This window comes from Oryza sativa, chromosome 9, assembly GCF_034140825.1.
Source record: "Oryza sativa Japonica Group chromosome 9, ASM3414082v1".
Lineage (NCBI taxonomy): Eukaryota > Viridiplantae > Streptophyta > Magnoliopsida > Poales > Poaceae > Oryza > Oryza sativa.
In genome coordinates this window covers 24375985-24401259 of record NC_089043.1, presented here as the reverse complement: position 1 = coordinate 24401259, position 25275 = coordinate 24375985, and the positions used below count along the sequence as shown (strand labels likewise).

At 40.1% G+C, this 25275-nt stretch overlaps 4 protein-coding genes and 1 pseudogene across 7 annotated transcripts; 3 read left to right on the top strand and 2 right to left on the bottom strand.

Annotated features, from left to right (window-relative positions):
* Positions 1 to 715: 715 nt before the first annotated feature.
* LOC4347557 (uncharacterized) lies at positions 716 to 10806 on the bottom strand. The gene is made up of 8 exons (XM_066304180.1): positions 10716 to 10806; positions 10426 to 10594; positions 8651 to 8814; positions 8030 to 8108; positions 2927 to 2991; positions 2395 to 2793; positions 1601 to 2030; positions 716 to 1461 (listed from the first exon to the last, which is right to left on the bottom strand). The coding sequence occupies exons 3-6, from the start codon at positions 8678 to 8680 to the stop codon at positions 2518 to 2520; spliced, it is 450 nt and encodes a 149-aa protein (XP_066160277.1). The 5' UTR covers positions 8681 to 8814; positions 10426 to 10594; positions 10716 to 10806; the 3' UTR covers positions 716 to 1461; positions 1601 to 2030; positions 2395 to 2517.
* Positions 3480 to 9822, top strand: LOC9268282 (protein FLOWERING LOCUS T). 4 transcript variants are annotated; one of them, XM_066304178.1, is made up of 7 exons: positions 3480 to 3926; positions 4948 to 5009; positions 5164 to 5251; positions 6513 to 6553; positions 7571 to 7614; positions 8631 to 8847; positions 9534 to 9822. In XM_066304178.1, exons 1-7 carry the CDS (start codon positions 3729 to 3731, stop codon positions 9550 to 9552), a joined length of 669 nt encoding a protein of 222 aa, XP_066160275.1. In that variant the 5' UTR covers positions 3480 to 3728; the 3' UTR covers positions 9553 to 9822. The 4 variants fall into 4 exon arrangements, with proteins under 4 accessions (XP_066160275.1, XP_066160276.1, XP_015611907.1 ...); XM_066304179.1 differs by lacking the exon at positions 9534 to 9822 and having other exon boundaries at positions 7571 to 7613; positions 8631 to 8766; XM_026020303.2 differs by lacking the exon at positions 3480 to 3926 and having other exon boundaries at positions 4809 to 5009.
* LOC107278871 (vignain-like) lies at positions 10099 to 12423 on the top strand (annotated as a pseudogene).
* Positions 12424 to 14646: 2223 nt separating this feature from the next.
* On the top strand, positions 14647 to 18916 carry LOC4347556 (uncharacterized). Its single transcript, XM_015755253.3, has 11 exons — positions 14647 to 14893; positions 15447 to 15541; positions 16103 to 16160; positions 16280 to 16474; positions 16759 to 16835; positions 17111 to 17193; positions 17461 to 17512; positions 17710 to 17778; positions 17856 to 17942; positions 18040 to 18104; positions 18491 to 18916. The coding sequence occupies exons 1-11, from the start codon at positions 14773 to 14775 to the stop codon at positions 18633 to 18635; spliced, it is 1047 nt and encodes a 348-aa protein (XP_015610739.1). The 5' UTR covers positions 14647 to 14772; the 3' UTR covers positions 18636 to 18916.
* Positions 18917 to 19877: 961 nt separating this feature from the next.
* On the bottom strand, positions 19878 to 24735 carry LOC9269832 (phospholipase A(1) LCAT3). The gene is made up of 11 exons (XM_015757203.3): positions 24394 to 24735; positions 24197 to 24288; positions 23477 to 23604; positions 23214 to 23349; positions 23075 to 23126; positions 22870 to 22970; positions 22211 to 22387; positions 21437 to 21594; positions 21002 to 21056; positions 20857 to 20910; positions 19878 to 20328 (listed from the first exon to the last, which is right to left on the bottom strand). The coding sequence occupies exons 1-11, from the start codon at positions 24683 to 24685 to the stop codon at positions 20158 to 20160; spliced, it is 1416 nt and encodes a 471-aa protein (XP_015612689.1). The 5' UTR covers positions 24686 to 24735; the 3' UTR covers positions 19878 to 20157.
* Between the last annotated feature and the right edge of the window lie 540 nt (positions 24736 to 25275).

Below are 25275 nucleotides of genomic sequence, written 5' to 3'. Positions count from 1 at the left end.
GGAAGTTTGAAGAATTATTTTAGACTAAACACGGCGTGAGTGCACCAGACGCGGCACTAGTTTTGCTTGGCCGTTTCGCCGGCTTTTCTAGCTTGCTTCGCCGCGGCGGCACAGCAGGAATGGGTCATTGTTTGTTCCGTTTGTTCATGTGGCTTTCCAGCTTAGGCATATTGGTGCAGTGCAGGCAGGTGGATTTTGCGAGGGAGCTGGTACGGTTTGGGTGTACCTATCACCATTGCCTTATTTTAAAATATATATAAGATGGTCATTATCAAATTATTATGTTCAGATGATGCGTGTGCTGGTGTACCAGAAGGATATCTGGATATGTACTTGCATTAGTAGTAGTTTAGTAACGGCAAACGGCCTTTAGTTAGTGGCCATGTCTCCGAATGATAGCACATTCGCTTTGAGTCTCTCTCTTAATTGCATGATTAGCGTACAGATTAGGGAACGAAGACCAAATGGATTATCCAAGGTTCCAATCATGCTCTCAAGAGTATATTGTGTAAAAAAAAAAGGCTCTCAATATGCAATTGGAATTTATAAACTGGTTTTAAAAGTTGTTTTTTTTTTAACCCAGATTACTCTACTCGTTGGGCCAGTCGAGCCGCCCATGGTGCTGTCTGAAAATTGGGTTTGGGCCACTTTATGCTTCTATCTTTGCCATCTAATTAGAACTGCAAACTAACTGGACCCAATTCACACATCCATGGAACGAATAATCAATCCATCAATAAGAACAAATGTATTCTATCCATCCTGTACTGTAAGGTGTTTATACAAAAAAAAATACATTAATATCTACTCCCTCCGTTTCAGACTTTGGTTAAAGTCAAACTATTTTAAGTTTGACTAAGTTTATAGACAAATATAGTAATATTTATAATACCAAATTAGTTTTATTAAATTAATAAGTGAATATATTTTCATAATAAATTTATCTTGGGTTAAAAATGTTATTATTTTTTTCTACAAACTTAGTCAAACTTAAAACAATTTAACTTTGACCAAAGTTAAAACGTCTTATAATCTAAAACATAGGTAGTATAATACATACGTCCAATACACTATCAAAACCTTTTTAAGGTGGATTTAATAAACTAATCTAATGTTGTAGATTGATGTGTTTTTTTCATAAACTTGATCAATGTTGGAGAAGTTTGACTTATGAAAAACAGAACACCTTATAATATGGACCAACAAGAGAGAGTATCAGAAGAACTGTGTTGAGCTTCACTTTGACGTTCACGCTCACATTGTTTATGCAGGCACCGGGACAAATGAGAGACGTTGTTTCTGTATGCACGGCTGGTCCCAGTTCACCTTTGAAGTGGACCGCAGCCATTCACCTTATCTCCATCCAATTTGCTGTACAAGATTCTCAAATTCTTCTCATCAATCTTTCCAGGTCACCTGACCCTGCATTCTTCTGCAGCAACGAAGCTTGTCATGTATCACCTGTTATAAGAGATTCATCACTGGTCAATTTTGCCTGAGAAACCAGTGAAACAAGTGAATCAATAGAAAAGTTAAAATCTGTAAGCTCATCGAAAGCACGCCATAGCATTTGCTGCTAAAAAAGAAAAAAAGAACTTACAGAAAAGAGTATTCAGTAAGCTTCCACTTATCCACTAGCACCTTCAGATGCATGCTGTCAAAATGATAAGATTGCTCCCCATCAGAATAGATTCAGCTCTCACCTGGAGATCAGATCAGCTTTAGCACAGTTTCCAGCTGGTCCACGAACAATCTAGAGGGGCCTGAGGCAGCAGGGACGGTGGCATACTGGCATGGCACGAGTTCATCCACAGAAGCTGGGTGTAGGTTGTTTGCAGTGCGGGGAAATTCCTTGGTGCCTTTTCCCCCCTTTTGTGACTGACATGCAAGAGCTTTCAACAATTCAAAGTTAATCTTTCAGCTTTTCTGGTTGCAGCCATGCAGTGCCCTGGTGGAGATGCTCATCTGATCTGAAGACTGTACCTTTATTCCAACAAGATTTTTGGATGTCGAGTATATTCCTTGCCTCACTGTGTATTGCAATATTATAGCATGTCGTCAGTCAGCCTTTAAGTACACGTGCCAAACAGTTATCCAAATGTCAAAACACAATCTGTCCTACATGAAGTTACTTTTATTCTAAAACTGATGATGCTTTGTTATCATGAATGATCCTTAAGGCCCATTTGGATGAAGAGATGTAAATGGGTAAGAATAACGGAGTTTTATATTGTTCTCTGTAAATTTTTCTGTGGATTCATTTATTCCAAATAGGCCATTACATGTTGACCAGAAAAAAAGGGTGCCAAAAAAAGGTATGGCACAGTACGGAGTACTTATTCTGAAGCCTATGCAAAAGTAAAAGGTGCAAAATGAAGAGCCAGTGGTCCTTACCTGTATTCCCAGCTGAAAAATATTAAAATCTGCATGGATTCTTCATGGCATTCTCGACATTGATGTTTATGTGGAGAGCCGAGGCAGTCGCATGTGATGTTTTTGAATGGAGAGCAAAGGCAGCTACATGTGGTGTTCTTGAACACAACCCCATAGTGTGATGGTATCCATCCTCCGTCCTTCGAAAAGTCCAATGCCCGTTTGTAGCATCAAAGGTGAAACTTCTGTGTGCAACTGGATTTTAAGTGCTGCAAGGAAAATGGAATGTGGCCTCATTCTCATGATATCAAGACAATGATGCTGCAACTCGAACAAGGCAGATGCTTTTCCTGTTCCTGTTTGGTCCGAATGATCCTGTACAGCTGTATTTAGTGGACAAGGAAAGTTGTACCTGCATGCCTGCATATGAATACATTATGAATGTATAAAACAGAAACAGGAAGACATACCACAGAATAACATTGCTATGGTAGAAAATTTATCAGCACTGGGTAAAATATGGAATTATGGCAAACTAATGTGTAATTCTTACCTGTAACAGAAGTGTCCACAGTGAATAACTTGTTCCCAGACATGCATTAATCTTTTTCCTCTGCACTGAAAAATGTTACAATTTTGTCGAAAGAGACTCTTGTAAGAATCGTATTTATCTCATTTATATGAGAAACTTGACGAGCAATTGCTAAAATTTTATTGAAAATTTTGTAGGGCCTTTATCATTATATTTAGTTAAGTATGCAAGGGTCATGTAGAACAGGTCCAGATAGCAGTTTTTCACCAAAGGATGAAGGATGAAGTACTAGATACTCCCGTTACAGTCAAGGAAAAGCAAATAAAAGAAGAAAGAAGATTGCTAATGACCTGCCTCTACCTCCCCAGGTTTCATACTCTTGCATTGTGATGTCGATCAAAAGATTCTCTCTCCAGCTGAGTGCTCACCACTCAGAGAAGTATCATTGAACACGAAATGACTCATCGTAAACCTTTGGCCTAGCCCAGGCAAGGCGCCATGCAGGGGAGGCTAACTCTTGGAGCTTTAAACATACCTCCAGATCTTTGGGGAATATATGCATGAAAAACTGACCATAGATATCAATCACAAAGACCATATGCAATACAGAAGCAACTATAAGGGAAATAAATATTATATAAAAAGCAAGATTCCATTTGCTCATAGTGCTCAATGGAATGTTGTGAACATAAAGTGGATGCTTCACTCCTAATATAAATTTACATCGAACCGCTCTGTTCTTTCCCACAGAAAATTTGTTAGCTAGCCCTTCCACCTTATTGAATATTTCCCAATTCCCTTCTCACCAAGGATCAATAAAATTATGTCACGAGGTAGGGATCCTTTGGCATTGAGCCAGGTAATTGGCGATGTGTTGGATCCTTTCATAAAGTCAGCTGCAATGAGGATTAATTATGGTGAGAAGGAGATTACAAATGGAACTGGAGTACGATCATCTGCTGTTTTCACTGCACCACATGTTGAGATTGAAGGTCGTGACCAAACGAAGCTCTACACACTTGTAAGTGTCATAATTTGTAGGATCATGATCAGAGTAGTGTACAGGTCTTTTGAACCATTCTGTTAGGTAAGGTGAAAATGACTTTTGATCCAAACAAAGCTTCAAGTTAAAAAGATTTCTCTCGTGTCAGAAGAGGTAATATTTATTTTCTAGAATATTAGATAATTTCTTATGGAGTGACTCATGCATATGCACACTAATTAATGAAACATGTTTGTTACTCCAGGCACCCTACGTTTTAAAGAAATAATGCACAGATCTAATTAGTGCTTCACCAGAAAAGGCCATCTAACTTGCACAAGTATAGATTATTCAACAGATCCATAGGTACTGTCGATAATAGAAATATGAGGGATATAGCTTATTAGGTTTCACAGAATATTGTAGTGGCAGGAAAACTAAATCATAATGCCAGCTGGTATTTGCTAAAAAAGTAATCATATTGTAACCTTTTGGTAATGATCAAGTACACATATGGTACAATCTACTTTAGAATATACTTGTGCACCCCTGTCTTGTTTGTACACTGTGGTACAGGAATATTGGATAGGATAAGGCCCTGTCATGTCTGATTTACTTAAAGTGAGAAATTGAATCTCTGCTGTATTAAAGTTGGTAATTTGGCATACTTTCTCATATCAGCATCCTTTCCACAACAATAGACACTGCCACACATTTCAAATTATCCATGAAATATCACGCACTAAAATATCCAGCCTGAACTCACTGTAGAAAAGTAAGACTGTAAGATACTAAGCTGATCCCACTTCCCTGCACAGTGCTGCTCTAACCACTAATAGGCACTCTACAACTTTAATTTTATCACAAAACCTCACATAATTAGCATGGAGAGGGTGAAAACTTATATGGTTTTTATTTTTTATGGTCTCCAGAATACCTTTTTGTCTCTCTTTTTTTCTGTTTGCTTTATTGAGCTATGCCCTAGGTCCTCTATAAGGCATGCAACTAGTCCTTGATATCTATGTCTAAATGCTAAAATAAAAGGTTTTCCTTTTATAAGGTTATGGTGGATCCTGATGCGCCAAGTCCAAGCAAACCAGAATACAGGGAATATTTGCATTGGTGAGCTTATTGAATTTATTATACAAGCAAAGAGTTGCATAATGCCTTCCTAAAAACTCAACAAAGCCACATTTTGCAAGAAACCAATGAGTGCTACTTGCCACACTATTGTTATGTTTATAGTTCAAGAACACCTTACCTAGATAACCTGCAGGATTGGAATGCAGCCCTCTCGAAAAGGAGGGGGGTGTTTCTTATCCAACCATCAACAGCTGAAGAACTCTTGTTCTATATGCTATTGGGTAAGAAAGTACAATTTCTGTGATAACTTAATTCTTTTCATCACCATAATTCCCTCAACCTAAGTCTCTTTGTTCAGATTGTCATTTCTTATCATCAATCATTAGTTCTTAAATTGGCACTATTATGTAGCTTCAAAATAAAATTGCCAATACTTCAAACTATTTCATATTATCTTAATAGTTTATACTTTCTAGTATTTAAGAAGGCACCTTACCAACTTCTCATGGAGAAGGTACTCTGGAAGTTTGCCTATTAATTTCTTCATAGATAAAGTAAGGAGAAACCAGTCATGATCCTGAGTAACTCTAAGGACATCATTATTGGGTGCTACAATCAATTAACATATCAACATAAGATGATAAACTATGAAAAAACATTAATTGACGGCATTATTTATGATATCAGCATGAAGGACTTCATGTAGATAGCATGCATGCATGCAATTATACGGTTACAGGGAAAAAATGGCTAGAATTTAAAGATACCTTAAAAAAGAAACATGTGCTGGAGCTAATGCTTACAGGTAATGTCACATATGGCTAAAATAAGTAAATAACATTAATGCGTGTTAAATTGAAATTTATGTTTTTCTTATTATGTTTATAAACAAGACTAATGGATTTTGTATAATTTGTAACTGGGAATACTAGTATCATGGATTTTGAATACTAATATCATTATAAATAAGAATTGTAATATCATTCTTATTATGTTTATAAACAAGTGCTGGAGCTAATATCAAAATTTGTAACTGGGAAGTTTATGATTTTGAATATAATTAGAAGCTAACTAATCTAGAAGATGTATTAAGAGCCTTGCTATGGCATATTAATATAGAAGAACTGTGCCCTTTACCACCAAACAAACTTATGAGTAACTAATCTTAATTAAACTTTCAAAGGATGATCTGATGTAACATGATGGTCATTTGCAACACTGAATTTTTTTTTTCAGTTGATCGGGCAAATTCTTGCTTGCTGTGTACTACTAACAATGTGGTACCATAATATATCTAAAATATTATATATTGATTATCTAATCTAATCCATGTTTCTGCAACTCATATCTCCTTACATAGATTTGCGTTTTTCATAAGAGTAAAGATTTCCAATTTGACCATACATGAAGTTTCTTTAATTAACATATAACTTATCATAGTATCTTATTATTTGTGTCCTTTACAAGCAGTTCTTACTTCTGAGCCTAATCAAAGAGCTAAAGCTAGGGTCTTGTTTCTTTCTTCTTGTTATTTTTCTACAGGTTGGTGACAGACATCCCAGAGGCAATAGATGCACGTTTTGGTGGGTAACATCTTACTCCTACATAACCTCCAATGTTGAGTAATTGCATGTACAGATCAGCAAACATTTTTATTATACAAACAGCAAAATCACTTCCAATATTTGCCATTTGTTTCAAACAGAAATCATGATATTTATTGTTGTATATGGTTGTAAACATTTCACAAGTACCCTTGGCAATGGAATAACCACGTGGTTAGTAAAATCTATGTCAAGTTGGAAAAATAAATGATGATAGAGACAGGAGTAACTATGGAAATACTACTATAACTAATATAACTGTTTGGAAATATCGTTGGTTTGATCCAACCAAAATACCAAATACCTTAATACTTCCATGAAATAATTGTTTTGCTAAAATTATGTTAGTGCATATATTTCCAAGATTTTAAGTAAACAAGTTTACTGTATGAAACTTGATGAATTTTATTTGTATAGTAGGCTGGTGTTTGGGGTGTCAAGGTAGAAATCTACGAGGGTGTTACATATGCAAAAGTAAAAGACATGATAAAAATGCTAAGGAATGATTCAAAAGAATGCATTGGTCTTCATAGTTTATGTTACTATCGACCATGATTACACAGTCAAATTTTGCAAAGAAAGTATAGGGAGCTTGAGACAATCAATTTATCTCCTGTACTAAGCTAACAAGACAAGGATCAAGTCAATAATTATTTTAGATGTCATATACACTGAAAATCAATGGCATTTTCATTAAAGGTGCATTTAGTAGGTCATCTATCAGACTATCACATACCGAGATTCCTTTTCTTTAATTGGAAAATCTAGTTCTATATCCCTACACTTGTTGTTCTTTTGGATTTAAGGTGACATTGCAAAAATTAAGAAAAAAACATTAGGTCCCTAATTTTAAAGTAAGTCTGCGATTGATCTATTGACTACTAAACTATATACAGTCATCTTAAATATGCATACCTGTGAATCAAATGTAAAGCAACTTAGGGAGAGGGGGATGGGCCCCGCTCTAATGTATGACTGCACCTATTTTTGATGCAGGTTAAGCAGTTGGACGGTTGTTATCTGCCCAACAGCGCCTCAAGTTGAGTACCTCAGATCATCTGTGGGGCCCACTGATGAAATTAGTATATGTGGCTATTATGGTATTACCTGCCTATGGTTGACCAATGGTTCTGTTGTGTGGGGCCCCACAGAAACACACACCTAATCTGTGTGACATACTTCAGATTTTTCAAACATGAGATCTTTCATTTCCAAGTGAAAACATAATACTATCGTTTCTGGAGTTTTAAGGAAAACCAAGGTGTAAAGTTATCACATGCCCTCTGTCCCTCCCTAAAGAAGCTGCCAACTAGGAATAATCATGTGAGCAACTGAAAATAATAATAGTTCAAAAACAGCACTACTGTTTTCCCACAAAAAACACTAGTAGCATTACAAATTACAGACTTCTTTGGAGCCAAGCTGCAATGCTGGAGTTATAACTTATAAGCATACCTTCGGTAGTGCATACATGAAGCACGCCTGATCCTCTCATCTGGCTCATCCCAAGGATATCAGAGAGGCACACTCTTTTCTGCTAAATTATCAAGATTGCAAGTGATTATTTAAACATCAAATCTAGTTTTATGAATATTGAAAAAAATAAATGTAAGTCACATAATATACTAGAACTCAGGCATTTACTATTTTTTATTAGTCACACACTCACACTTAATGGTCACATAATAAAAATGGTTCACCTCTTTTTTTTATATATGCATTTTCACTAGTGGGATTTCAACTTTAATATTTATTTTCATGTGGAAGCCATGACAGATATTCAGGATGTGCAATTGGTTGCAATACTTCTAACCATAATGATATTTCGTGAAACAACATGTACCACAGGGTATTGTTTATTTGCTTTAATTGGCAGCAAGTGGCACAGGACTGAAGGGTGGGCAGTAATGTCACTGAATGACTGAACTATAGGACAATCTATACCACACTATCAAGGAACATGTAGTCTGTAGAGTGATGTGGTGAAAGCTAACATTCACCTTGATAATATGAACCACAACAAAACAAATCTAATAAAGAATACACACTGTTTCAGGCAATGAAATAGTTCCGTACGAAGCTCCACGGCCACCGGCTGGAATTCATCGGCTTGTTTTTGTGCTATTCAAACAGGAAGCACGACAAACAGTTTATGCTCCAGGATGGCGGCAAAATTTCAACGTCAGAGATTTCTCTGCATTTTACAATCTTGGACCACCTGTTGCTGCATTATACTTCAACTGCCAGAAGGAGAGTGGTGTTGGTGGCAGAAGGTAGGAACAAATTTAATATTTTACTTAAAGAGAGACTAAAACAATAAATATTCATATATTGGTAGTCATGAAATCACAGGAGCCAGATAGACTCATACACCCCCTCTCAAAACATAACCATGACATTTTTGATTGAAAATTCATAGACTTAGACGTGGCATCTACTCTAACACAAGCATAAGATTTCCAAAGATGCTCTAGAGAAAAGATTCTGAGGATCGCTAAAGCTCATTGCATATATCTGGAAGATACAAAATAGGTTTATTAGTAATACACGTTTCTTCCCAGAATAGTGAATTCAGAGTAGAATATCAACTTAAGTTCCTAGCTTAGTACCTTTTTAGGACACGGGTGCGCTTACTTTACCCTGTTCATGATAATGAGCAAGCTTTCCATGACATAAGTGCACATATGTAGTTTTAATTACCATGGCAATTTTGTCAACAGAAATAAGCCTTCTCGCATCCTTTTTAATGCTGAACAATTATTCTACTCACTATATACACTTCCGGTGTTTCAAAAGAAACAAACAATACATTAGATTACAAAGATGGCATGTTTATCCCCCCTATTCATATATGCAAGAAGCCAAGACCTAGACACCAAAACAATAACAAACTAGGCATGCTGTTTTTAGGAGAAAAGCCATCATTTACTAATTCTTTTTTTCTATTCTTTGTTAATAGGTTTCAGGGACCAAGTTGAAGGCTGGATGCAACATCATTCAAGATTACAAAACATAATGCACAAAACGCAGTTAACAGCATATATATAGCAGTTGACAATCAAGTAGTCTAGTAATTGACTTGTATTGTATGAAATAAATTAGAAGTCCAATATCTTCATAGTCACCTATTAATGCTGATGTTCATATCAGTAATTATGAGGAATAGTGCAACAGTTGGTGTTCTCTACTTTAAAATGAACACAAATTAGCACATACATATATGCAAATCTGAATTCTTTTTACTCGCAGCATCTAATTGTGGACATTTTTTTCTCATTCTTTTTTTCTAAAGGGTCACAAAAAACCAAGTTGAAACTCATTTATATGGCATACAAAACCATATATACCATAACATTTCTAGATACAGGTGCCAGGGCCTGATTTAAAGTATAATGAATGGAAGAAAGGCTAATATATCCAAATACATTGAATCAAAGGAATAAACCCCAGAGATGAAGAACCATTTCTAGTTTCCTACAGATAGCAATAATTGGATGCATCCACACATGGATAAACGCAATGCAATGGGGATATCAATGAGAAAAGTAATGCTCAGTGTTAGATCCCCTAATTTCAGATAATAGCCACAATGCAGCTAGATTACTAATAACAACACCAATCAATCAGTCACCACAGAGTCTCGCGGAGGCCACAATAAACAAATTAGTGATGCAAGTGGGGCGGGCAAGCGAGATTATTTTGCCCGCTTATCTCACTTCTAGTTCATTTTTCCTTCCGAAATTTATACTATCATGTAAGAAATGAACTAGCGAGTGAATTTTTATGCGGGTAGTGAGATCACCCACTTGCATCCCTAGAACAAATGAGAGGGGATCATGGTAAGAGCATACCGTCAGCGCCCGCCGAACGATTGAGCCGGCTGAGACGAACACATTTCAGACTCTGGCCTACTGCTCATCGCGACCGGCGAGAAAGTGGGGAATGGGACGCTCGCGCGGCAGTGCCATGAACGGGGGACGGCCCTTCTTCGCCTAGTCCGCGCCTGCGGCCCTGCAGAATCTGGGATTTGGTTAGACGGAGGAAGAGCAAAGTCGTCGACGACGACGACGGCGAGGTGGGGAGGAGGGAGGAGTCGTCTGTCGTCGTGCGACAGTGAGAAGGGGGTAGCCTGCCGCCAAACCTGAACCCTGCTACCGCGGCGGCGTAGATAGGGTTCGGCAGGGCGCCATGGCGAGCTCATCGACGACGAGGCGGCGGCCGCCGGCGGCGGCGGCGTCAGGTCGCGGCCTCGCGGAGGAGATAAACCTTGCGGCGGCGACCGCGCTGCACGGGCCACGAGCCCATGAGTCATCTGGGCTCTCAATGGGCTAATATGGGCCAGGCCTAATATAAGCATTAAAGAAGAGGACTTTACGTTAGGAATAAGTTCATTTAAGGTCCCTTAACTTGTCAACGAATTCTATTTTCGTCCTTCAACCGAAAAACCAGATACAACGGGTCCCTCAACTATCAAAACTAGTGCAGATGAGGTCCCTCGGCGGTTTGGATGGCGGTTTTGGTTGACGTGGCGCTTACGTGGCTAATTTGACTCGGTCTTCATCTGACGTAGCATTGACGTGGCGCTTACGTGACAATTCGATCCGAAAAATAATAAAACTCATGGGACCCACATGTCAGTTTCACCGAAAGAATGAATTAAAAAATGGTGGGGCCCACATGGCCCCACATATCATTGTCACCCCTCCTCTTCTTCCTCCTCTCTCACCATCTCTCCCCTCTCCTCCCTCCAGGCGCCACGGGGCCACGGGGAGGTCCGGCGGCGGCAGCCGGCGACGCGGGAGAAGGGTAGTGGGCAGGGCGTCGGCGGCGGGAGCGCTAGGTCTTCGCTCACGGCGTCGGCGCGGACCCCGCGCGTGGGCTCGTGGAGGAGATCGGGGCCGCGGCGCCGCCCGTCTCCGACGAGCTGGAGCTCGTGCGAGCGTGGTGCCGGGAGCTGCACGACTGCCGAAGAGAAGCAGAGGAGGTTCGAGGTGTACAGGAGCAACGTTGAGTTATTTGAGAAGTTCAACTCCATGTGCAATGGCTACAAGCTGGCTGACAAGAAGTACGTTCGCCGACCTGACGAACGAGGAGTTCAGAGCCAAGATGCTGGGGTTCAGACCTCATGTCGCAATTCCTCAAAGCAATGCCTGGAGAGAGCAGTGATGATATTCTGCCGAAGAGCGTAGATTGGAGGAAGAAAGGAGCAGTGGTGGAAGTGGAGTACCAAGAAGATTGTGGTGTGTGAGCAATAGCATGGTAAAGAAAGATTCAAACCTGTAAAAATGTTGGAGATTAATCGATGGAAATCTGGGTGTTGTGTGGATGCAGGTTCTTGCTGGGCGTTCTCCGCCGTGGCGGTGATAGAGGGGATCAACAAGAACGGCGAGCTGGTGTCGCTGTCAGAGCAGGAGCTCGTAGACTGCAACGACGAGGCTGTGGGGTGCGGCGGTGGGTACATGAGCTGTTCGAGTTCATCGTCGGCAACCACGGCCTCACTAGTCACCACGGAGGCGAGCTAGCCGTACCACGCCGCGAACGGCGCGTGCCAGGCGGCGAAACTGAACCAGAGCGCGGTCAGCATCGCGGGCTACCAGAACGTGACACCAGCAGCGAGCCCGACTTGGCGAGGGCTGTGGCGGCGCAGCCGGTGTCCGTCACCGTCGACGCCGGCAACTTCATGTTCTAGCTCTACGGCAGCGGTGTCTACACGGGGCCGTGCACCGCCGTCCGCCGACGTCAACCACAGCGTCACCGTGGTAGGCTACGGCGCGTCCCCCAACACTCCCGCCACTGACGCCCCACCCTTCCCCCGCGTCGTCGGCCGCCGCCGCCAGACCTCCCCGTGACCCCGTGGCGCTAGAGAGAGGAGAGGGGAGAGATGGGGAGAGAGGAGGGGTGAGAATGTTACCCATCATTTTTTAATTCATTCAAACTGACATGTGGGTCCCATAAGATTTATTATTTTTCGGATCGAATTGCCACGTAAGCGTCACATCAATGCTACGTCAGATGAAGACCGAGTCAAATTAGCCACGTAAGCGCCACGTCAGCTAAAACCGCCATCTAAACCGCTGAGGGACCTCATCTGCACTGGTTTTGATAGATGAGGGACCCGTTGCATTTGGTTTTCGGTTGATGGACGAAAATCGGATTCATTGACAAGTTAAGAGACATCAGATGAACTTATTCCTTTACGTTATACGCGTTGGACCATGTCCAATTTAGGCCCATGTAAATAAAATAGATAAAAATCGGTAGGTAATTTTACAGGGATTTTTTTAAGAAAATAAAGTATAAATACATGTAATCTATTATATTTTTTTTGTTACCGAGGTAATACATGAAATTGACGAAATCACTTCAACGTTTTGTTTACGGGTAAGGACTACCATTACAAAATAATTAACTGTAGAGTTGGAGACTCGAACCTGGATGGACTAATTTCACTGTAAAAATAACTACTCTAGTTGAGATGTCATTTGTTCTCTACATGTTTTTTTTTCTTTTCAAATGAGCTAAGCAATTGGGATCTACTACTTCTCTCTTCTCCCTAAAAATAGGGGGAAATGTTTTAAAATTCTAATAAACGACCTAGAGATTTAAAAACTCTGAATGGACAAACTTTATAATTACTTTAACTAGTGCAAACTAGAAAAAAGGATGTTCTTGTTTACAGCTATGTTCTAGAGACTTAAGAGAGGTTATAAATTATAATCACATCTTATCTTTTCGGAAATGATATTATCACAAGTTGACTGAACACATATATACATGAGTGTGATGTCACATGAGAGTGGCCGTCATGCACTAGTCCTATTCCAAGATACAACGAACTGATTGCAATGTCCATTTCTTTTTTGCTCCTTTTTAATTTGTTGACTTGCAAGAACAAGCAAATGTCCATAGAAATGTTGTAATAAATAATGCACAACTAGCACAAAGTCAACTATTTGGTTCCTTGAAATAGATATACTAACTTACAATTTTTCTTTCTCAAAAATCTTCTGTGGCTGAAGATTATTTCCTCCTTGGATAATCACACGGTACACAAGAGCATACGTGCATAACAATATCACCTTAATTAAGGGCCTAATTAAACATGTAGATGATGCCATGATCTCACTTTAGATAGCAATAGCTTCCCATTATAGCATATAAATCTATATCTTGTGAGTTGTGACAATGCTATAAGAAAGTTTTAAAATACTGTAAGATATAAAAAGGAGAATTTGATATCAATTTAATTAAGAAAAAAACCCAATCCAGGTTGATGGTGAGAGCTAGAGAGTCTTCTGCCAAAACCCAATCCACCCCGTTCAAAGCTTAAACCTGAGCGCTGGCATGACATGATCAGCCTGTTTCTGAAATGCGAAAAAAAGTTTGAATTCACTTCAAATTCGGTTCATATTTGATACTTCATTTATTTTTTAATGTATGACGTCATTGACCTTTTGAGATACGTTCGATCATTCGCCTTATTCAAAAGAAAGTAACTATTATTTATTTTTATTGTGACTTAATTTATTATCAAATATTTTTTAAGCATGATTTAAATATTTTTATATTTGCACAAGGATTTTGAATAAGATAAATAGTCAAATGTTGATTAAAAAATCAACAACGTTATACATTAAAAAATAAATATAGTATGTCTTTGGCTCAAATCAAATGCATGGAAAAATATCTTGCTTTACAGTTTACACAGCTGCACAATGCAAGGGGGCAGCGAAAAAGATACTCCCTCCATTTAAAAAAAATGTACGACGATGTTATTTTTTTTTTACTATAACGTTTGATCATTTGTGTTATTTAAATTTTTTTTAAATATAAAAATATTTATACCATTGCTTAAAGAATATTTGATGATAAATCAAGTTAAAATAAAATAAATGATATTATTACATAATTTTTTAATAAGACGAATGGTAATTAAAAAAGTTAATGCCGTCATAGAAGGAACAGTAATTAAAATGAGCAATTAGCCTACACCGGCCGGCTTAGCGGCGGCGGGGCCCACACTGCAACGACGGCAACGAAGCGCCGTATATATAGGCCAAGTAGTTAAGCATTTTTGTTTTGGAAAGTCATTAGCTTGTTGGCTTGGCGTGAGTCCAGTGGAGAGGACGACGGCGACGTTGGTGTCCACTGTCCACGGCGAGGAGAAGTCTCCGAGGGGAGGAGAGGGAGAGGGAGCAATGGCGCCGGCGGCGGCGAGGTGGCTGCGGCGGGAGGTGTTCGTGGGGCTCGCGCTGGGGCAGTTCGTCTCGCTGCTCATCACCTCCACCGGCTTCTCCTCCTCCGAGCTCGCCCGCCGAGGTACGGCTTGCCGCCGCCGCCGCATGATGTTCGCGTATTCGCTCGATAGGGCTTTTGTTTGAAACTAACAACTGGATGTTGGTATGATGGTATCGATCTATCTGAAATCTGAACTCTGAAAATAGCTGGGTTCTTGATGAGTTGCAGTTTCAGTTTTGATGAGCTTTTGGTTCAGAATGTATTCATGCAATCTGAAATCTGAAAATAGTTGGGTTCTTGATGAGTTGCAGTTTTAGTTTTGATGAGCTTTTGGTTCAGAATGTATTCATGCAATCTGAACTCTGAAAATAGTTGGGTTCTTGATGAGTTGCAGTTTCAGTTTTGATGAGCTTTTGGTTCAGAATGTATTCGTGCAATTGGCTTGTATTATACGTGGTCATTTTGGTTCTTTTTTTTTTCATTTTCTTGGTAGATGAATGACCATGTTTCGAATTTCATAATCTTTGAAAATTATTATGTTGTTACAAACCATGCCATGTTCAGATATAGAGAGTTGTGAATGGTGGGTTACGAAGTTCTGATTATGAGATTGAATCCTGCGCATTGTTTTCAGGCGTCAACGCGCCAACTTCGCAGTCTCTGCTGAATTACGTCCTTCTTGCGCTTGTTTATGGTGGGATACTGATCTACAGAAGGCAACACCTGACGGTATGTCTGCCTGCTGCGTTTTGCCCTGAAAAGAAATGTTTGGATGCAATTTTGGCTATTTTTTAGATCAAAATTCGGTTATGATTTTGATATCTGGAGACTGGAAATGGTGAAACCAAAGGTCAATAAGCTATTATGGTGTTTAACAACACATGTCCTGTGCCCTGGCCTGACCTTCAGATTATTATTCCCTAGGACCATTATTTTGAGTTGTGCTGTTCCTCTTTTTTTCGTATGATTGATGCATGTACGTTGCGTATTTAGCGTATCTTATCCCCAAGCCAGGACCAATGACAAGTCACTTTGTTACCAAACATATTTATGCTTATTCTGATTATGTTCTTCGCAAGTTGCTGAGGCTGTTTGATAGGCTAAGTTCCTAATTTAAAAAGGCTGCATATATCCGATTGGTTGTAGAGGCCGGGTAAAAAATACCCTTCTCTAAAAAAAAAAGTTTCTGAGGCTGTTTCGTTGTCACCACGGTATTATATTGCAATGCAGCAATCTGAATATTTTTATCAGCATGGAGCTTGAAATGTTTTCTGCATTTTGTTTCTGCAGATTAAATGGTACTACTTCTTGATCCTTGGCATCGTTGATGTAGAAGCTAACTATATTGGTAAATGTCTACCATTAGTGAAAATGATGTAATCTGAATTTCTTACTGAGATTGGAGCTTCTTTTTAGTTAGTAACTTCATGTGAAGATTCTAAACTTGACTTGTATTTGTTCACACAGTTGTGAAGGCTTATCAGTATACATCCTTAACGAGTGTGATGCTCATCGATTGCTGGGCGATCCCGTGTGTCATTCTCCTCACTTGGGTCTTCTTGAAGACAAAGTATGGATTGAGGAAGTTCATCGGTGTTGTGATTTGTGTGGCTGGCATTATATTGGTAGTATTTTCTGATGTCCATGCCTCTGATAGAGCAAGTAAGAACATGATTCCAATGAAAGTTTACTCAACTCACACAATTATACACTTATATACATCTGCTTGGCATGCCGTTATCTGTTCAGTTTCTGCGTTTTATTTTGGTGCTGCATTGCTCTGTTTCATGTAGTCTTTGCAATGTGTACTTGATTCTCAGCACAAAGGCACAAAGCTCTTCTGAAATGTGGCAAATAGATTATAAAGAAAATACAGTATTTTGCACTTGTCAGTAAAAGAATAACAAGTAAATCATGTTGACCTTACACAATGGAGTGTCTTGCAGAAGGACCCAACCCCTTGAAAGGTGATTTGTTTGTCATTGCTGGGGCCATGCTTTATGCTGTCAGTAATGTTACCGAGGTAATAGCAAATCTATAGTTCGTTTATTACTATTTATTTTCCATTTCTTTTCAGAACACAGGGGAGAACTCCCAGTTCTAGATTTTTCACATGTTCTTTGAGATTTTAATGAAATTGGTCGACCAAATCTTTCGGCCGACCCGGCAAAAAACATGTTCTTTGAGATATGATAATTACCACTTCAAATATTAGCCTTGACAGCCCATCGGATTAAGCATAAAACTAAATTAGGTAGCACATGAAGAACCTTGCATGTTTTGCCTACAACATTTCAGGAGTACTTTGTCAAGAAAAGCAGCAGAATTGAGGTGATGGCAATGCTGGGCGTTTTTGGAGCAGTTATAAGTGGTATACAAATGTATCCTTTGGATTAGTTAAGTGATGACTTGTTTCCACTGTAGTTTGATTAAACTAAGAATATTATAAGAATGCCTCTCCATGTTACTAGAAGTTAAAACAAGGGAAATTACTTGAATAGCAACGAGACCAAAACAATGAACCAGTGAAACTGGGACATGTTTCTACCAACCCATCTGTAACTATTTTGTACTTTGTATTACCTGATTTATATTTGGCATAGCAAGAAAATATGCTTCTATATCCCATTTCCTTAACACTGCTACAGAAGCATACTTGAACGACAAGAACTTCGGTCAACCGAATGGAATGCTGGTGCGGTAAGTCGATCTCCTCCCTTTCATACATGGTACTCGAGGCAATTTATATGGTCCAAATATTTTAATTGATAAATTAGTGTTTCAGTTCTAGATTATTTTAATTCTTGTGTGTACAATCTAATAAGAATGAAGAATATGTTCTACTACATAATCAATTAACCATGCTTCGTATTCATGGACCCTTTTTTTTTCTTCAGATTCTACCTTTCATTGGATTTGCGGTAGCAATGTTCTTGTTCTACTCAACAGTACCGATTATATTGAAGGTACAGGCCATGATTGTGGGAAAATTCACAGCATTTCTGAATATTGCATGTTACTAAATTTACTCCAATAATTTCAGATATGTGGTGCAACTATGCTCAATCTCTCCCTTTTGACCTCGGACATGTGGGCTGTTCTAATCCGTATCTTCGCTTACCATGAGAAGGTCTCTGAACAACAATTCCTCCCCCCATACAGTCATGCCAATACTAAATCTTAAAATTCAAATTGATCTTGTTTAATCAAATTTTGAGCATTTGCAGGTTGATTGGATGTATTTCGTTGCTTTTGCTGGCACGGCAGCTGGCCTTGTCATCTACTCATACAAGTAAGCCTTCATTCTTCATCTGCCATTCCTTCTGAACATGCACATAAGATACATGTGTAATTTTACCATCCTTAACTTACGTCAAAAATTTTTTACCATCCTTAAGAAGGTACCTAGAGATACGATATTTTTTAGTTAAAATTTGGTATCTCTAATAAGTACTAAATATCTAAAAGTATAAAAAATGTAGTATAAAATTTAGGTATCTCAAGATACTTTTCCAAAGGAAGTAAAATTCCTCAAGATACGTACTTCATTCATCCTAAAATAAATTATTTTCTGGCCACAAACCTACACATAAGACATCGATTTATTTTGGGATGGAGGGAGTAGCAATCAGCTGTGACGATATCGCTACTCATCACTGAGAAAACTCTTGCAAGCAGGGGCTCCAAGGTGGCGGAGGAGACGGCGCAGGTCGCCGGCGCGACGGACGAGGAGGCCGCGACGCGAGTTGCCGGCGCCGGAGACGATGAGCCAGCCTCCACCAACAAGGAGGTCTCCTCGTTGGCTGCTACTACCTCAAGGTAGTAGTAGGCTTCTATCTGCAGCACACACTTGACACTTGTGCTGTAACTGAAAATGTTTTACTATGTACAGTGTGATAGCTGGTAGCCTGGTACATATGGGCAAGGTTTGGTGTGAACTGTGATGATGTGTGATATTTTATTACCGCCAGATAACCAAGATAGGGTTAAGAGCTAGCATAGGTTCACTGCATAATGTAAAAGTATACGTGTATCATGGCTGATTTTACTATTGTTTTGTAAACACGGAGTAATAATAGTATTTGTCAAGGTTTCTTGCCTGGATGACATGATGTTGGAATGCAAATGGTTCAGAGAGATTTCTATGGAGGCTCTGATGTACAGAGTATTTCAGGCAGTCAGTTTCAACATTGTGCCAGCCAGAGTATAGAATGGGCATGGCTAGTGAAGAGAGTCGAGGTGATCCAAAATATAACAAATATAAAGTTAGCTAGTGCAAGGTAAAAAAAAGATTGGACTAGGCCCTAGGGGTGATCCAAAGTAAAACTACAGCAATAGAAGATGACCCAAAGTGCTCAAGTTATTTTATTTAATGAACCGGTACTTACTGTGTCAATTTCATTGAATAGAGTAGGAGAAAAACCGTATAGTATAAACGGGTTATTTACAAAGAAGGAAAAACACAAACCCTAAGTAACAAGACTAGAGAGGGCCCTTGCTCTTGCCAAGGTCTATGGTTTTGCTTCCTTTTGATCTTGGCAACTAGGTATGTTGCCGGTGTCTGAACACCCGCTAGTTTGCTCTTTCCATATTTCTCAAGAAATCTGGAGGATAAGGCTGCGCAAGCCTTTTTTGGCACTCCCGGGGTGGAAGCCAGGTCCAAGTCCAACCAACACTCGTTCGTGAACCGTCGCATGGTTACTCTAATTTACTAGATCGATTTGATTGTGGAGATCCAAGTTGATATCAAACCCCAAATCCTTCTCGTACATCTGCATCTGCACTCCGTCATGAGATGCAGGACCGTTTCCAAGGCACTCAAAATTAAATTTGAAGTTGGTGTCTATCTAACAAGCCCGCTTTAAACCCAAGAATTTTACTCCGCCATGGTGGAAATTAATTGCTCTCACTAAACCCCCTTCAAAGATTTATATTTGTTCCATCCTGCATTGCCTTTGAGTCCTCGAGCACTGCATGGTTGAAACCGGGAAAATGAAAAGTTCTACAGAGCACAGGCTGCAACTACACCATACGGAAATTGCTAAACAAATTTGCAACCATGACATGCTTTGTAAATAATACGATTTATTTATTTCCTTTAAGTTTTGCTCCGTTACTGGATGCAAATTAAATAACCGTCACAACGTCACAAAGTGTCACAATTTTCAGCTACGAATGGTAGGGTTCATATCATCTTCCCCTTCCGGAATAACAAGTAACATTTTAAACACAAGTGTTTCGCTATATTCATCTTCTCTTCAAGTGAAGAGCCCAAAAAATAATGGCTGCCTTGAAGAGATTGTGATGGTTTTGTTTTGAGCACCTTGACTTGATTAGTACTTTCATTATGATGGTGCAAAGTCTGTCACTTTGGACTTGGACAACCGACGCCGCCGTGTGCTTTCTTCCTTCACGCCGAGCCATTTCTTCAGAAGCTCAAACACATTCTCGTCGCAAAGCAGCCCTCGGTGGTCGGCCTCGATGCCAACTCTTTCCTTGGCTGCAAATCCATCAGCCTGCCGACAACAAAAAAACAATGACATATTGTGTCCCAGATTGTTTTCATGAGGCAACATGGCAGATGCTATAGTTTAAGGGGAAGGAAAAGTATGTATGGTGTATCCTAAACTGTAAATGGCAAAGCTTAGCATTGAACGAGTTGCCCTTGAATTCAAAACACTCGAGGATCAAGCAGTACTGAAGAAATCCGAAAGAGTGCCACTAAATTGCGGGTCATAGTGCAATGCCTTTTGTCTTCAAAAGAATGTTTGATATGCCATTGAAGATGATCTTGTGATCGTATGTTTGCTAGGCTTTACAAAATTAAGGCACTTTATTTAGTCATAACCAACTAGGTTTAACATCCAAAGTTTATGAAAGGCATTATGTAATGTTCTGCTTCCCTACTAAATCATTAAGCAACAAGTGAGTAATTTCTCGATGCATAATGAAGAGTAATACTGTGAACTGGGTTTTGTTGAATAACATTACAGAAAGGAAACTAGACAGCTGAAATCTATTATATGACAGAAAAGAGCGACTACCATAGTTGACTCAATAGGAACTGTGCCATCTCCATCCACATAAGTGTACACTGGCTGAAAATAAGATGGACCAGCATAATATTTTAGTAAAAGCAATATCACACAACTAAAAAAACGATATTTTTTAATTGATTAAGTTCAGCACCATTGTGTGGCACACTTCTGACAGATCTCCAATTGGGGAGCTTTCAGAGCCGTAACTGCAAATCAGAAAGAACATAATTACAGCAAAGCCAAAGCTAGATAAGTCAAATCGGAATAAATCTGTTATTAGATTAATAACTTATCAACTATTCAACAAGAATCTTGAAGTATGCACACAATTGGACATTGGAACAAGAAAAGAGAACTCTATCAACCAAAGGCTGTAACGGATCCTGCTTTCCATGCACTCCTATTCAATTATATTGGCTAAGCAGATAATTAGCTCAAGTAATGGATACTGTTAGAACTATTTATATCTTGGTTTGTAGGTTGAGAGTCGCAAACCGATAAAAATGGGAATCTAGATTGGTTGCCTACTAAGAATAGCATGAAGGACAACATGATGTTAGAATTAGCAGTCTTCAAAAATACTCACCAAACATCATATGGAGTATCGTAAGATGTCCCATATATATTATAAAAGCTCACAGTATCTGGTAATTCAGCATCCTCAAGAATTCGGCGGGTCTCAGTGGCCCACTTGAAGACTGACATATTGAATGGCAGTGCAATTGTCTTCCCATTATACTTGAGCTAGGATAGAAAAGATAAATAGAATAAACAAGTTTCACTCAAATACAATTAACAGAACACAGCACTATCACCAAATAAAAGGATATACCATGGCTATGTTAGTATCCAAACTTGATGCAATGATGAGACAAGCTCTAAATATTTTTATTACATTTTTTAGGTCAAACAATACATGGTATTTGTAAGGCAACGAGTTATCGACTAATGGTTTTATGGGCAGGACAAAAGTTCTCCCAGATGTGGGTACACACAGAATGTTAATACATAGGCAGTTCCGCATAAAAAAAGGTTCACATGCAGTAAACATTATCTCCAATTGTTCGAAGTGAGCCACCAATCTATAAACCATTTTAACATTGTCAAATCAATGGAGTAGACAGCATTACTATGTTTTTCATGAGTAATACCAACTGCCAACGTGCTTTTGCCTTCTGCATACTATCTGGGTATTTCCCTCTCAACTAAAGGATGGTGTGATGATTTAGTTCCAGTTAGTGCGCAAAGTAGTTCTCATCTGTATGTAAAAGATTTTTCAACTTTTGATAGTAACGCTTAGTGCGGTGCTAATTTCTTATGCTTTAAAAGTATTTACAAATTAGAAGCAGAGAGTGACTACCTCATTGTTCCTTAAAGCTTCTTGAAACAGAGATAAACAATCGGTAGCTTCATACAGAACTAACTCCGCTATTCCATCCTTTTCAGGTTTCTTTCTCCAAACCTGAACAACTGGTGCTTTCTTCCACTTGAAATGTGGATTTGGCAGCATTTCGTAGATGGATGGGCATTCAACAAGCTGCACACGTGACAGACCAACTTAGAAGGGTAAACATAATTCATTTCGAGAACTGTAAGAAGCTATATGGACATGCTTGAGTGAATGAAAACTTCAAAATGATAGTTGATTTTGATTTTGGTCAGTGTAAAATAATGACTAAACATTAGCAACCAAGAGCAGGAGTAATAGCATTATGCTACCAAACAAATAACTTAACCAACACAATAAAAAAAATCCTTGCAGGCTTGCAGAGGACCATCATTGTGTAGCCCTTCATTAGCAGTTTAGTTATTCTAGAGCTCCATTCCTCATCCTTTGAATATATGTGAATATACATGCATTTTTTTTGTTAAAATATATTTCCAATAGGGACCCCCCTACTGTAGGTAGGAGATGAAAAGCACACGGTGGTTGTTTTTATATAGAATGTAATAACAAGATTTACAGTAGTAAGCATACACAAACTCAGCTAGCAGAATATGAAATAGTCAAGAATTTACCAGTTGATGCATCACCCATCTAGAAACAAAAAAGAAGCTTTCAAACCCATAAACAAATTGTAGCCCAGTTAGCAGAGAATCATTGATGCATCCTGGGGCACCTGCCAAGATGTAAAACCAAAAAACATAGAACACAGATTTTATCAAAGGTCATCAACGCAAGAATAGAGCAACTATAAGTGCAGAATGTCAAAATATATATTACCTTGAAATGGACATGCAATACAAATCCATTTGTTCACATATTTCGCAAATATCTAGAAAAATGGAGAAAAGAGAAAACATATTGAATACAGAATACGATTGTTAGTAAGCAACAGACTGTTCTAATCATGAAAACTCACATCACGGTTCATAGACATGAAGCAGCTCACTAGCAGTCCACCCATAGAATGCGATATTATATTAACCTTTTTCCCACCAGAAGCCTTATAAGCTGTCTCAAGTTTTGCTCGCAAACCAACCATCACTTTGTCTATCCTGCCAGATAAACCCATAATTACAGCACCTTGTGTTTGCTCAGCAGTAAAATGTTCAAACTAATTTATTTTTTGATGCTATTGAGTCAAGACTCGAGACTATGCAAATAAGCCCACATAGATCGTACCTGTTACTTTGGCGAAAATCATAACCATATCCAAAAAGTGTGGTTCCTTTCTTGTATCCACAGTCAACAAGCATATCAATCATATCATGAAAGTGATACACCATAGACAGATGGAGAATCTCCACAAACTGAGTTTACAGAAGATAGAGGAAAAATCAAATCAGAAACATTATGGTCTTTGAGTGTGACTAGTTGAAGAAGGAAGGTGATTTAACACATCAGTATTGTTGCACTACACAGACAAATATCTGCTTTTTAGATTCTATCTATCCCATGAAATCTGAGAAGCAAATATCAATGGCTTTTTCTTAAAAGCACACGCTCCTCCACTTCAATGTCAACATAAGAAATGAGTACAAAAAGAAATCACGAAGCAGCAGCATCAAATCACCAATTGCTAGTGCTCATGAATATACCCATAGGCATGATACGGGGGCATGCTACCACTTACTAAATATTTTCGCACGGTCTAGCTGTTAGTACTTACTACGGCTTCACTTAACCTATATGTACTTTTGATACGGCACCAGTGACACCAATTATCAGTATTACACACCAAATGTGGCGTGGTTAACAATTTAAAAAAAAAACGAATGACCGTCGCTCAAGTAAAGGCGGAAGAACTAATACCCTCGCAAATATACCATTCTTACAAAGCAAGAAAAGACAAACCCTCTTTCTAGTGTTCTTCACTGAACTAACACCCAGAAGCTAGCTCACCCAGGAAGGATCGAGAATGTCGATGGCGAACAGGCCGTGGTCGTCCTCCGGCACCACGATCTCCACATCGTCGTCCAACGGCTCCACGTACCCTGCGCACAACAGCAAACCGAATCACTCTCGTTCAAACAAACCGCGCACCCCAACTCACACACAAACGTTTCGTCGAACACTACGAGCGCGCGCGCGCGACCCACCGGTGTCGGGGTTGTAGAGCGACCAGAGGTACTTCCTGAAGTCGGCGTCGGCGCGGAGGATGCGCACCCAGACGCGGAGGTCGAACCTGGGGTTCGACCGCCGCCGCGCGTGCAGCACCGACCCGCCCATCCCGGACACCAGCACCACCGCCTCCCTCCCTCCTTCCTCCTCATCCTCCACCCCACCACCTCCCCGCCGCCGCCGCGTGCGCCTGCGCCCGCGGAGGCGGAGGTGGCGGCCGAGCACGCGGAGCCGCAGCCTGACGGCGGCGCCCACTCCCAGCACGGCCATGGCGACGGTGGCCTCGCCCTCGCAGCGTGGCGCGCATGGAGCACGAGGGCGAGGCGCGCGCGCGGCGTGGGTGGGGGGGTATTAATGGTGAGGAGGAGGAGGAGGAGGCGAGACGCTTCTCGAAGTGAGCCGCCGGTCGCCGCCGCCGCCGACGTGGCTGGCGGCCTCACCACCGTCACCGCACGGTCAAATCGCTCGCGGCGGGTGGAGGCAGCTGACGGCGGCACCCTGGCCGTCGGATTCTCATCGGACGGCGGCTGTCGCCTCGCCGTTTTGCCCCCCGCGGCCATCGACGGCTTCGGCACGTGGCTAGTAAAACATTCTTTGTGTCGATGACATGTGGGCCACAGGGATGGGGGCCCAGTGTCAGTGACACTGAGACCGTGCGCGAACTAGTAGGTATGGTAGGGAATCCGTGGGGTATATTCGTCTTTAAGAGGGGAAGATGCTGACGTGTGGTTTAATCCCTGAGGTGGGACCCACCTGCCAGTGAGTGAGATGAAGCGTTCGAAGCATTCAAGGCCTAGCTCGGCAGCTGCGGCGTCCACGTACGCATGAAAGTGTTTCTTTTACTTGTCGTTCTCCTGCTC